Source organism: Dermacentor variabilis, chromosome 4 (assembly GCF_050947875.1).
Source record: "Dermacentor variabilis isolate Ectoservices chromosome 4, ASM5094787v1, whole genome shotgun sequence".
NCBI lineage: Eukaryota > Metazoa > Arthropoda > Arachnida > Ixodida > Ixodidae > Dermacentor > Dermacentor variabilis.
In genome coordinates, this window is record NC_134571.1 from 108631865 (window position 1) to 108645153 (window position 13289).

At 46.5% G+C, this 13289-nt stretch overlaps 1 protein-coding gene across 2 annotated transcripts in view; it reads left to right on the forward strand.

Annotated features, from left to right (window-relative positions):
* The window catches only part of LOC142579594 (uncharacterized), a 160626-nt gene that overhangs the window by 119667 nt on the left and 27670 nt on the right, over window positions 1-13289 (forward strand). For both annotated transcript variants that reach the window (XM_075689976.1, XM_075689975.1), the window contains exons 4-9: window positions 7050-7158; window positions 7246-7270; window positions 8865-8934; window positions 9068-9156; window positions 11068-11212; window positions 12130-12302. In XM_075689976.1, the coding sequence (XP_075546091.1) occupies window positions 7050-7158; window positions 7246-7270; window positions 8865-8934; window positions 9068-9156; window positions 11068-11212; window positions 12130-12302 (611 nt within the window). The remainder of the gene's footprint in view (window positions 1-7049; window positions 7159-7245; window positions 7271-8864; window positions 8935-9067; window positions 9157-11067; window positions 11213-12129; window positions 12303-13289) is intronic.

Sequence of the window (13289 nt, forward strand, 5' to 3'; positions counted from 1 at the left end):
GTATATACAAAGCGAATGTTATTGAAATGAGTTGGTATACTGCGATGAGAATGTGCACCCGCCGTGGTGGCTTGTTGGCTATATGGCGCTGCGCTAGCTACAAGCACGAGGTTGCGGGTTCGGTTCCCGGCCGCGGCGGCCGCATTTTCATGGCGGCGAAGTTCAGAAACGCTAGTGGCACCGTGCAACCCCCGGGCCCCGGTGCCCGTTAAATTAAGAACTCCAGGTGATGGAAATTAATCCGGTGTACGCCGTTAGAGGGCGTGTCTCGTAATTAGTTTGCGAGTTTGGCACGCGAGACCCAAGAAATTAATTAACTTTAATTAGAAAACCGCGTTTGTCGTTGCCACCGAACTTTCAGGAAAAGAAAGAAAATAAGCAAGAAGTGGCTTCCTGGAATTTTATTTTCACGTATATCATTTTGCTGCAATCACGCTGTTTAAAAGCCTGTTACATTTTAGTATTTTCGTTTGAATTCCGTTGCGCTTCTGTTGTGACAATAACCGTACAGGCAGGCGCTAATTATAACCTGATCCGAACTCGGCGTCATCAATAAGTTTTACCGCGGGTCGCTCCTGTTGAATGGCTTTCGATAAGAATTCGCGTTATCTGAAGCATTTCCAGTATTTAGGCTTGCGAAAAGACGCTCGGTAAATGGCATTATACAGACGAGGTACAAATCAGCCAATGGAACATTTCTCACCTGCTCGGTGCCATTTAGATATCAGCGAAGGCAGGACCCACAAGCGCCCCTCATCTATTAGGCGACGGCAACACGGAAAATTGGGATAAAAATGAGACAGCGGCTATATAAAAAAGCACACAAATAAAAAAAAGGTAGCTACAACAAAAGAACCATCGCAGATGGAAGCCCATTCTATCAATTCATATGTCAAGGACAGTGAAGCGTTATAAGGGAGTTCTCATACTCGCCCGAAGTACGTACGGGCAGGTCTGTCTTGCTACTGTTCGACTAAAATTTGGTGAAACTGAAATCGATCTTAGCTGAAAGGCCCAGACGCGATATCCTTGAAACTTTTTGTCGATTCTGGCCCTTCCTAGCTGACTTCCCAAAGCCAATCCGGTTAAAAGAGACGTGAGAAATAAAAATGCCAAATTGCTGGCTGGGATAGAAAAGCAAATAATTAGTTGTCTATTCGAGCGAGGTATATACGTAAGGTACAACCTTTATTGTGTAACTTTTAATTGCTACGTTTCAAAGCGAGATCGGGGTTTTGATGCAGGCTGAGTTGCTGGCTCTTCTTTGATTTACATTTTATACCTAGCATGCCGCCGCACGCCGTTCGCTTTCAACATGCAAAAACGGTCGTGGAAGTCCCGTTATAACAGCTTCACTCTTAAAAGAGAGAGAGAACAAAAAAATGGCTGTGGCTTAGCTAAGGTTAAGCCCAGGATGCGAAGCTTACTAGCCTTTATTTTAGTTGTTGAACCACTGTTTAGCCTGGTGAACTGCTGTTGCTTGGCTATATTTGGTTCGGCTAGACGAAGAAACGACTCATGCGTTACTCTGCTTCGCCTTCAAGAGTGGAACGCGACAGCGTTCCCGTCGACCCGCCAAGGGGTGTAAGACAATGGGCTACGGCGCAGCGACTACGCGCCCCGGATTGGACGCGGTGAGCGTCGAGCAACGCAGCGTTCGGCGCGGCAACGAAATGTGCGCCTGAGCAAGCGACGCACGCCTGAGCCTTAGAAACAGCTCGTTTCTAAGGCAACACCGCATTCACGCTTTTGTACCGCTTTGAAGCATCGTACTCGTGGCTCAGTGGTAGCGTCTCCGTCTCACACTCCGGAGACCCTCGTTCGATTCCCACCCAGCCCACCTTGCAAGAGTTGAGCCAAAGCCACCTAGAAACAAGCGCAGCTGCTTCTATACCGCCGCGACGCCGCGAGCGACGGCGCGAGTTGGAGCCCCGTTTCTCCTCTGTCGTGACGTCACGGTGTCACGTGGTATTGAAGGCGACACCGCCGCGCCTGAGGAGCTGGGTTGAGCCCTAGTAATATGCTTCGCATAAAATCGCTTTTAATGGTGAAGGAGTCGCAATAGACTCGCATAAACACCATGAAACAGCAGGAATAAGTACGTCGAAGTAACCTTTCAGAAAGATGTGCATGTACACACACACACACACACACACACATACTTTTAAAGCGTACAGTTTATGTCAGGGCATGTAAGCCATGGCAAATTTGTCTTGTCAATGATCTCACGACATGTCATTCATGTTATGTATGCGTGCGTGCCATGCCGCCCCATGCCTGTTCCGATATATATATATCCAGTTGAAGCAACGGCCACGACGGCATCACGACGTAGGAGGCTAGCTAGATAGACAGACACACTCAATGAAACGCCTGAAGTTCGGAAACAATGCTTCACATTAAAAAATAAGAGAAAAAGAACACGTAAACAGTGATCCTACAGAAACGAGCAACTGCAGAAAATGTGCAAACCTTTACGGTTGCAGTTCGCATTTCTGTGTGTATTTTTTTTTCCTCCGTGAGACGTTTCCGTCTGTACAGTGCAGAGAACTTCAGTAGGTCCGTTGAGATGAGACACGAAGAAGAACGGCGAAAGGAGTGGTTCACGACTGGCACGAAGGAGATTTGCAAGCGCAACACGTATACGAGCAATCCGAGCAGTGGCAGCGAGTATATATACGCCCGCGAACCTATATAGTTCGGCGATTTCTCGCCGGCCTAGCTGGAAGCCAGGCGTGTTTTCGCTGACACGGAACAAGCCAGCGATAAAACAATCTCGGCACGAAACTAGCTCGATCTCGCGGCGAAGTCGCACTGGCCGCAGAGTATACGAAAGCATAACGATGAACCGAAGGGAGAGAAAAAGAAAAGACACGGGGGAGGAGAGAAGCCGGAAGATGGAGAAGCTTACGATGCGAGGTGTGATCTCGGAACACGCGAAGCGCACGATCGGGAGTATATCTCTGCGTTTACCCTCTCCACTCATTTTTCTTTTCTCTTTGTTCTGGCTCGCCGTGCGCCATCGCTGGCTGGAGCGCTTTGTCACGCGCTCTCGTGGGAAAAAAGACGGAGCGCTTGGTATATCACGTGGCGGGTTTTTAATGCGCCGTAAATCCGCGGTGTATACCGCCGCCAATTGACTCCTCGCCGCTTCGCGCGGCACCGGCGTGACCTGCGCGGTCTTTGTGGGGCCACCCGGAGGAGGAAGGAAAAAGCGGCAGGATAGCGCGGCTTAGCGCGCCTACAGGTATACGCTGGGACGGACGTACGATATAACGCTAGGGCCCGTGCTATATAGCACGCACACTCATGCACACTAAAGCGCGCTCACTAGCTTTGCAGGAACACAAACGCACACGAGGATACGCTGCATGGGAAACTGCTCTGCAAGCATACGCACGCACGTGCAGACACACAAAAGGAGTCAAGAGACATATGTCACTCTTAAAACGATTGCACCCTTTGGGGTGTGCGTTTGTCCCACAACGATAATCGTCATCTGCCTTGCTTGCGCTTCCTTTCTTGAAAAGTCGGCGCTCGCAACTTTCCTGTCGAGAATGCTGTGTCACACTGATAACGCGCAAGTCATTCGTGACTGCAGGAAGTACCGGGCTCGCAGCGTTAAAGAAAGGAAACGCGGGCAAGGCAGATGACGATTATTATTGTGGGGCAAGATAAGCCCCAAAGGGTGTAAATTTGTTAATCGTGATCGCCGTAAGCATATTGACACCCTTAAGGGTGCATAAGGTCGTAAATTGATCTATAACTTACACCCTGACACTGGTAAAGGGTGTGAGTTATAGACAGAGTTACACCCTTATGCACTCGTAGGAGGTGTAAATGAGCTTGCAGTACACACACACACACACACACACACACACACACACACACACACACACACACACACACACACACACACACACACACACACACACACAAACACGCGCGCGCGCGCGCGCAGTCGGCGACAAAAGTTTACGGAACAACGGCGTTTGCGAAAACGCTGAATTTCCTCGAATTCGCTTAATTATCTGAGCACATAAATTCTAGTTCAAAGTCTCAACCTCTGTAACGTAGCCTTTTGCAAGCCACACAGCGGCGTATTCATTAAATTATAAGCGTCGTGCCTTAATTCAGAACGGGAATTCGCATTCGTGGTTGAAACTCGGGTCCCTTACACTTCTTGTAACCAACTGATCGTGCACGCGCGCTAAAATATACGAAGCGCGCACGATATTGCAGGCACACGCGCGTTAACTGTGCCCTCTGCCACAGGCACACGTACACCCGTGGATAGAAGTATACGGACCAGCGATGGCGCATTAAAACTCATTTTCTCCCCTGTCTCCAAATACAGTTTGAAATTAAAAGAGTGCAGTCCAAACTTGACATTACGAATTCTCTAGTATACACCCGTCAGTTTCCGTTTATATGCACGTTAGTTACGAAGAAATTTCGTATTTTCGGCGACCCTGTGGTCCGTATACCTTTGCTCGCGGGTGTACACACGCGCACACCATAGTATATTATACACGGAGGCGCACGTTTGCACACTGACACGCATAGCGGCTCGCGCATGTAGGCGCAACCGCACGCGCTCAGCAGCGCGCGCGCAGTACACACTGGCGCGGGCGTCCGCTCACGTTTTCCCGCGGCGTTCCCGATTCCCCCCGCGTGATGAATAGATCCAGCAGCCGCGAGCGAGCTCACACAGCAGTGCGCGTATATGCATACGAGCATAACGCTGCATAGCGCGCGCGCGCGCTTCTACTTCGCAATCCGCGATCATGCGGCGAGTGATGCGAGACGAGGTGCCGACGACGAGAAGCCGTTCACGTGGAAAAAAAGGCTTCGCGGCGAACGACTCGGTGCGGCGTTACGGCGTTTCCGCCTTCTCTTGTGATCTCCGTCGGATACAGGGGGTCGAATAGGAGAGAGAGGAGGAGGAGGAGGAGCGCGCGGTGCGATGCATGCGCAGGGTGTTAAAAGAGGGCGCGTCTGCGATGTGTGGTATATATGTATTAAGAGAATGGCCGCTTTCTTCTTTTCACTTTTGGTCGTTGCGGTTATCTTTGTTCTCGAAATCTGGGTCTTCCCGCTTTCTTTTTCGCCCCCGATTTTTTTTTTGTTCGCTTTTCGTGACGAAACCGGCACAGCGGCTCCTACACGCACGAGTCTCCCGCCGTGTCGGAATACTTAATAGCTGAAGCACGAACTGGACTGATATGCAGTTCACCGGTCGGCAATTTGGCCGATGAGCCGCAACTGTCGTTACTGAATAAAAGAAAGAAAGAAAGAAAGAAAGAAAGAAAGAAAGAAAGAAACAAGACTTTCGTGGGGGGACTGTCATTTTTTTGTCATTCATGCGCATCGTAATGGAGACAGGAGTTGCGTAGCAGTGATTACTATTTCATTTTTGAGACATGCGCTTGTTATTTGTGAGCACCCGTTCGCATTAACTACACGCTAAGACGGTCTAATTCCATATTATAAACTTGATAAATAAAAAAAAGCACATTGCCACACGGAAGGTATTGTTCAGTGTCTACCCCCTTCGAAGACACCATTTTGGTAGGCCTTCCATTGATCGTGGTTATAATATGACTCTACTTCCCGACCAGACGAGATTTAGCCCAATTATTTATTTCACAGTCTAATTACATGTAAGAATTTGCGCCCTGCAGGAACTCAAGAGACGGCTTACGGCATAGTAGTTGCATGGTACGTTTCTTTTTCTTGCTGTTTTGAGAATGTCGTGGAAGGGATTATCAGGGTCGCATAGAAATAAGCGATCATCAACGCAGTTATCATTTTCATCCGCATCGTTACCGTAGTTTAAGGGCACGCATAGGAGTGAACGCATAGGAGTGAACACTCCACGTGTTAAGCTTCGGAGTGTTTGGCTAAGCTCGTCATTCAAACATTTACAATGGCATTGCCGTCAACGAAGTCCTTTGACAGCCCTACGCGATTCCCTTTCGGGGAGCAAGCTAATAATTTGATTCGATTCGTAGATTATTGGTAACTCTTCTTATATTGGGGGTGCTTCCTTTCAAAACTACTTGAACAGTGACACTCGTGTATGCGCGTATAGCAGTGTTATTGCACGGAGGACACGAACTTCTACAACTGAACGCGGGGACAGGTGGGACAAATTAATAACGGTTAGCTCTATATTTTGGGCTTCTCTACAGTTAGGCTTGTTTTTTGTAGTCTTAGTATGTGTGTCTTCGGTCTGTGAATGCTTATTATGTGGGAGAAAGGGGAAGAAATAAATTTTTTGCCTTGAACTTGGGACAGCCGGCTTTGATGTACAACAAACAACAGGCATCCGCCAAGCATTATTAAGGCGAAAGCCTTATAAGTGGCTTGTTGCAATTGCTCATACCCGAAAAAGGCGGCATCTAGTCCAGCGATGCAAAAAATATGATGCGAAAAATATAATTATCAGGAATGTCTCATACCCCTGCAAGCAAAGATTCAATGCCTGAATACGAATGAAGAAACAAAAGAAAGAAAGAAAGAAAGAAAGAAAGAAAGAAAGAAAGAAGGGAGGGAGGGAAGAAGCAACATCTAGGTAGTGCATTAGGTGCTCGCATGTGTCCTTGAGGAGGTCGACCTACAGCGCCACACGTGTACTTCGCACTGCGACTCGTTATGTCTTGCAAGAAGCCTGACCCCTCCGATCGTACAACTTAATGCATTTCCACGTGTGCAGAAGGCTTTCGCCTCCACTTGTTACAGGAGTTTAGCGTGCTGCCGGAATTTTATTTATTTATTTACCTAAGTACCCCAAAATATCCCTGTTCCGAGGTTTTATACTATAGGAATGGCCAAGCGGGGACACAGAAACAACTCAACAACAGGAAAGAAACGATAACTAAAAGAATTCAAAATACCTATGGATAACAAATACAAAGAAACAGCAGTTGCAACGCACGTAGCAGTAAAATAAATAAATATGGACATGTGTGATAGTATTTAGTCTAGTAAAGGCTTAGTTAAAGTCTTATCTGCCCTGCTTTTCTTTTTTCTCTCTGCGTTCGCAGGTCGGTGACCAGATCATCCGCATCAATGGCTATCCCATCGATCACTTCATCCACGAAGAAGTCCTGGCGCTGCTCAAGGCCAAACCCAACATCGTGCTCAAAGTCAAAAGTGAGTAGTCACCGCCCTCTGTCGGAAACGGACGATGTTCGTGGCGTGCTACGTGCTGAACACTGTTCTCCCCCGTCTCTCTCGCAGGTGTCGGGATGATTCCCATCAAAGAGTGAGTAGACTCACTTTCTTCCTCCCGCAGGAATTTATTTGTCCAGCTCAAACACACTTGCATTATTGATTCGTGATTGATTTTGTTGTTGAGTTTTCGTCATGTAAACGTTGATGAAAGACAACAGGAAAAATTTTCTTCGAACAACTTCACCGACCCTGCTGCCTTTCCTGAGTACAGCAGGTGATACAATAGTGAAATAACAATCGCTTAATGCGGGATCTTATTTATTTATTTATTTATTTATTTATTTATTTATTTAAAACGTGTTACCAAATAGAGATACATGCAATATAAAGAATTATAGGAAACAACAATAGCTAAGTTACATGACGAGCACAAAAGTGAATCCATCCTTGGTGTTCTAAAACAACATGATACAGGTAGCTAACATACATAGACAATACCAACAGAAACCTTCGTATTAGAGAAGCAAGGGTTCGGAAATAATTTTGACCGCCCTGTGGTAGTCTTAACATGCATTCAAGTCTTAGTACAGCATTCTCCGCTGTTAAAAGGACACCTAATTAATATGCCGTCGTGGATTCCTGCTGAGAAAGGTACTGAAAACATGTAGATTGCTTGGCGCGTCTGGACCTATATTATTATTATTATTATTATTATTATTATTATTATTATTATTATTATTATTATTATTATTATTATTATTATTTGGTTTGAATAAGTATATACATGCGGAAGATATAAAAAGAAACGCAAGAGCAGGCTCGCAACTGCCACCTCAAAAGGCTTGCGCTCTCTTCAGCAGAAAGGACGAAACACAGAAGTAAAAATGAAATAAAACATGAAAATTAATTTGATTTAATGATTTCTTTCTATCTGTTCACGCCACCAGGCTCTCTCGGATATAATACAGAGTTTGAAAAGATTGGGCAACAACGAACAAGAGGCTCCAATCCCTTGCCCAATGACTCTTTATATGCAGCGTTCAATACAACAGCCAGCGAAATTTTTTTTATTTACTATTTGCATTATTGAAGACTTCTTTTATCATTCCATTTGCTGCCATTCTCGGCGACGTACACAAAGTGGCGACGGGCAGAAAACGTCAAAGCTGGCGTAATAAATCTTACCAAACAAACGGATTTACCTGCGACGTGAAACTGGCTGGAGTGAAGAAAGCTTTAGTTTCATTAATCGCCCTTGACTAGGATTAGTTGGCTAAGATGAAGTGAGCTACTTGGCTCTGAACGAACTAAACGTGCCCGGGCGTGCACTCCACCAATTTACAGTCGCGATTAAATGTTTGGAGACCATGGCATCCGAAAGAGAGAGAGAGAGCAAGATAAAGTTAATTTCATTTGGCACAGCTCTGTAACGATGAATGGATCGTATCAGTGCTCTGAATTAATTTAACACACTCACGCCTATAGGATCTGCCAAGTGATTTCATCCAGAATGATCAGGCTGCGAAGAAAAAAAAAAAGTTCGCGGCACCGTTGGTCTCCAAACTTTTGCTCGCGATTGTATGAATTGCCTTGATCATATATCGACACGTAAGGATCCTTTATTATGCTTCAATGGTCACAAAGTTCATTTTGTTTTCTAATTTTCTTTCTTTCCCCTCGTGTAGCAACAAGCGCGACCCCATCACGTGGAAAATGGTGGAGCCCGATCCCTGTAGCAGCGGTTCCGACGGGACGGTAAGTTGCATCATCCCCTCTGATTGACACGTCGCCTTGACACGTCCGTTGTGTTCTTTTGTGCGTAGAACTTTATGGTGCACCCTACAGCGCTCATTTGTTTCTCTCTTTTTTCTTTCTTTTTTTATTGAAGCATTCCGTGAGTAGTGGTTCCAGCCTTGACGAGTTCGTCGAGACGAAGGTGTTCATCTCGGGCATCGGCGGTTCCAGTCTTGGCTGCAGGTGAGGACCGTGTAAAGTCTAAACGAAGTCAAAACGTTGTCTCAAAATGTGCAAACATCCGAAAGCTTGTACACTAATCGAATACTTCTGCTACGAATTGAAGTGGTCTCGTCGGTGCTATAACCATTGTTCTTGCCAGTACTGACCAGTCGGACCCATTCTTCTGAGTCCGACCACTGTTACTCGTTTCAAGTGTCTGTCGGCCTGTGAACCTCTGTCTTATTGTACAGTACTAACGTAGTGTAATTCACGGTACAGCAAGTGCTGAAAGTGCGAGTAACTAGAAGTACTGCTGCTGCTTGCTTTTACGTCACAAAATATGACGCGGTGGAATGTAGCGAGGCTATTTTCGGCATGCCGGGGTCGTCTTTACAGTCGATTATGCTTTCGAGGAAACAGAAGAGGAAACAAGATCGCCTTTTTGCGCTTCTCACAGCACGTTGTCGTGACCACCGTGAGGGTTAAACTAACGCGCCAGTACTGCTGGCTCGCGGAAACAACGCAGCCTTTCTTATTTGTCAAAGTGCATCCTTTCCGGTCATGCATGCTAGCAGACGGAAGAAGGGGCCCGGAATCCACTGCATGCCTTGGAAGCGGAAGCAGACTGAATAAGCTTCTTCTTAAAGTGATAATACCGTAATTTCCGAACTACAGCCCGCACCCAGTTTATCTAGACAACATGGGCCATTTCAGGCTAACAAAATATTTACATAAAGGAAAGATAGGTTTTGTTGGATTTCTCGCTTCCACTATGTACGACCTGCACGTAAGACGCCAGTGTTAATGTGCGAAATTTTCGCCAATATATGTGCAACTTAGTTGCTCTTTTCTATATAAGCCGTTATACCAAAAAATGTTCCATCGGTAACGAATCGTTCAGGGGCTCCTCATGGTCCAACTCGCTGCCTTTCTCGTCGTACCCGTCTTCTTCGGTGTCAGAGGTTCGTATCCTGAGTCTAAGGAAGCGATTGAAGACAAGTTTAGATGGACCCTCTTCCGAGATTATACCGGCACAGCAGGACAGAAGGAACCAGTACCAGCAACTAACCACTTTTGCAACGTACAGCAAAGAGTGCAACAAGAGTTGTGACTTGACATTTAAGCGTGCATAGTCAGCCGACTGTAGTTATTAAAAAAAACAAAAAAAAAAACGCGGTAACTTAGCCGTATGTTGCTGCTCGCGCTCGCTCTCTATGAAATTTAGCGGGGGAGATGAAAAATAAATAAAATAATAATAATAAAGCCACGAGAAGGAATCCAGAAGTACGAACAGGGACGAAATTTAAGCAAACAGAAAGACAGAAATAATGCTATTTGAGAAAGCAAACGGAAGCTTGCTTGAGTGAAACGTGAGGAGTAGGACAGTAACGTCATTAGGAAACGAAGTTCTACTTGGACCTCCTTATAGTATGTGTTGCTTTGAGGAAACGAAACAAGGAGTCATGTGCGGTGTTTTCGTCATCTTTTACTGTCACAGAGAAACGGTAATAGCTCTCTCTCTGACTCTCTCTCTCTCTATTTCTTTTTTTGAGACATCGAGGTGCTGCCGAACGTCTTCATTCCGTGACCCGTAGCTAGTTCTCTCTTATGTCCGTAGGTAATATATGTGCTGTCCATTCAACCGCAATGCGTCTTCTCGGTTCCACAGAATGGGGCTGCATCTTGTCGCCGCACTTGAGCTGTCTTCTATACACTTTTCTCCCGCACGTACTAGGAACATAAATTCTGTTGATTGCTTCACTGCCATGCACACAGGACACGGGCTACGCGATCATTGTTTGGAGATATTATATGGGAGAAAGAAAGAAAGAAAGAAAGAAAGGAAGAAAGAAAGAAAAAAAGAAAGAAAGAAAGAAAGAAAGAAAGAAAGAAAGAAACCGTGACTGTTCTCATTCGTCTTGTTGATTTCAGCGTGGTGAAGGGACCCCCCGAGCTGCCGGGCATCTTCGTACAAACCGTGAAACCGCATGGTCTCGCCGAAATTGCTGGTCTCGAAATCGGCGACCAGATCACCGAGGTCAACGGCCAGGGTTTCGTAAACGTCGAGTTCTCGGAGGTGATCAACCGTCTTTTTCTTTTTTTTTTTTTTCTTCTTCTCTGCCATTCCCGCTCCGGCGCCTATAGCGTTGTATATACCTATGACGCGCGTTCTCTTTACCGAACTGGAAACCGAACCCATTTCCTCTGAAAACCTTGTTTTTTTTTTCTTGCTCGCTGTACTTACGCAGGAAATGCCTGGCGCCGACTTGTATATGAGCTTCTTGTAGGCAAGGTAAAACACAGGGAAGGCGGGAGATGGAAATTCAAGACGATGAGCAAAACGAGAGCAAGGTGAAAGCAGGAGCCAACGTTTCGACAAGTGGACTTTTCTTCTTCTTTTTGTCTTGAAGAAGACAAGTCCACTTGTCGAAACGCTGGCTCCTGCTTTCACCTTGTTCTCCTTTTGCTCATCATCTTGTAGGCAAACTTGGTTTTCTCCTGATGAGGCAAGAAATAGCTTGTGTTCCAGAACACCTAGCTTTTTTTTTATTGTTTAGCTCTCTGTACTTAGCGTTAAGTGCCTAATGAGAAAAAGAAAGTTCATACCACGGGACTCTTCTTTTCTGAAATTCCGATTTTCCTTCTTTTTCCTTCGGTCGTTTGTTCGTTATTTCTCGTGTTTGCATATGTAATCTGCATTTGTGTACTCGATTTAAGAACGCATAATCTCTCATTTATTTCCCTCGTGTGTTTGCGAAGTGATGTATATATGGAGCTAAAAAGCATTTTCGAAACTGTCGACAGCACTTGCTCACGCGGCTGTACTGCATGCGTATGTGCGCGCGCGATCGCATATCGGTGCCGTCACAGCGACCACCTAATCCCCCCCCCCACACCCCCGCCTCCCCCCGCTCTCTATTCCCCAACGTGGTGGGGCGGTGGTCTTCAAGCGCCGCCACTGTGATGACACGCGCCCACCGCGCGTCCTCGCAGGCGATCGCCATGCTCAAGTCTTTCAAGGAGATGGCCCTGACGGTCAGGAAAGGTGCCGGCCTCGAGCTCTTCCCCGAGGAGAGGCTGCGGAGGATAAACGCGCGCCTCTGCAACCGCAACGCCAAGGGGCGCAACGGCCACGCCACCAACGGAAACCACACGATGCGCAACAGGTTGGCTGAGGCGATTTCCGTGGCTGGATGATGTCGCCCGAAGGCTTCCAAATACTTTGATCAGTTACACAACGCACTTAAAAAAAAAAAAAAAAACCTGGTAGCTAGCGGTATTTGAAGTGTAACGTCTGGAACAATGATAATAAAATCCTGGCCTCCGAGACCGCGCCGGTGCACTCGCAATCTCGGAGGCCACGATAAAGCGTGTGCGAGTCCAACGCACGTGCAGGCATCCATGGATACTCGTCGACAAACCGACCGCGCGGCGTGCCAACGCCGGGAAGGAAAGCACAGAAAGCTTCGCTTTAATAAATGAACTGTGCCCTTGAAAGCGCCTATTTGCCGTTTGCTGTTCACCTGCGAAATTTCGTATAGTGAACAGAACCGGACACCGGCACACCTGAAGGGGGCAGTACAGATAGGGCTAAACGTAAGTCGATTCGTTTTACAAGCGCTGTCCTGTGCGTAAGCTACTCGGCGAGAGCGCAGTATAAGCCACAGTCTGCAAAGTCCAGGAAGGTTCGCGAGGAAAGCTTCCCATTAAAATAGAGTTTCAGTCTATACTCATATGCCTATTTCGGCTTACGAAGTACAGCGGCATACCGGAGACGTGAGCAGCTCGTGGCGCACCTCTCACCCAAAGCACAAAACACTATCCCTGCAATGACCGGTTATCTTTTAGTTAGCTATGCTTGTGTAATGACGTATGTAGCAACATAATCGGCACGCGCGTATATTCGTTATTAATGCGAAATCATTATATGTTCCATGAGGCAGAAAAGCCGGCATTGTAGGCAACAAGTGGCACCAAGAATCATCATCGGTGACGTCATTAACGTCTTGTATGACGTCAGTAGTAATACTGAAATAAAGTTAGAGTACGGTGACTCAAGGTGGAGTAAAGTTCCTTAAGGTGAAGTAAAGTGAATGAAGGTGAATTAAAGTGAGTTAAGGTGGATTAAAGCTGATTAAGGTTGGTACAAATTA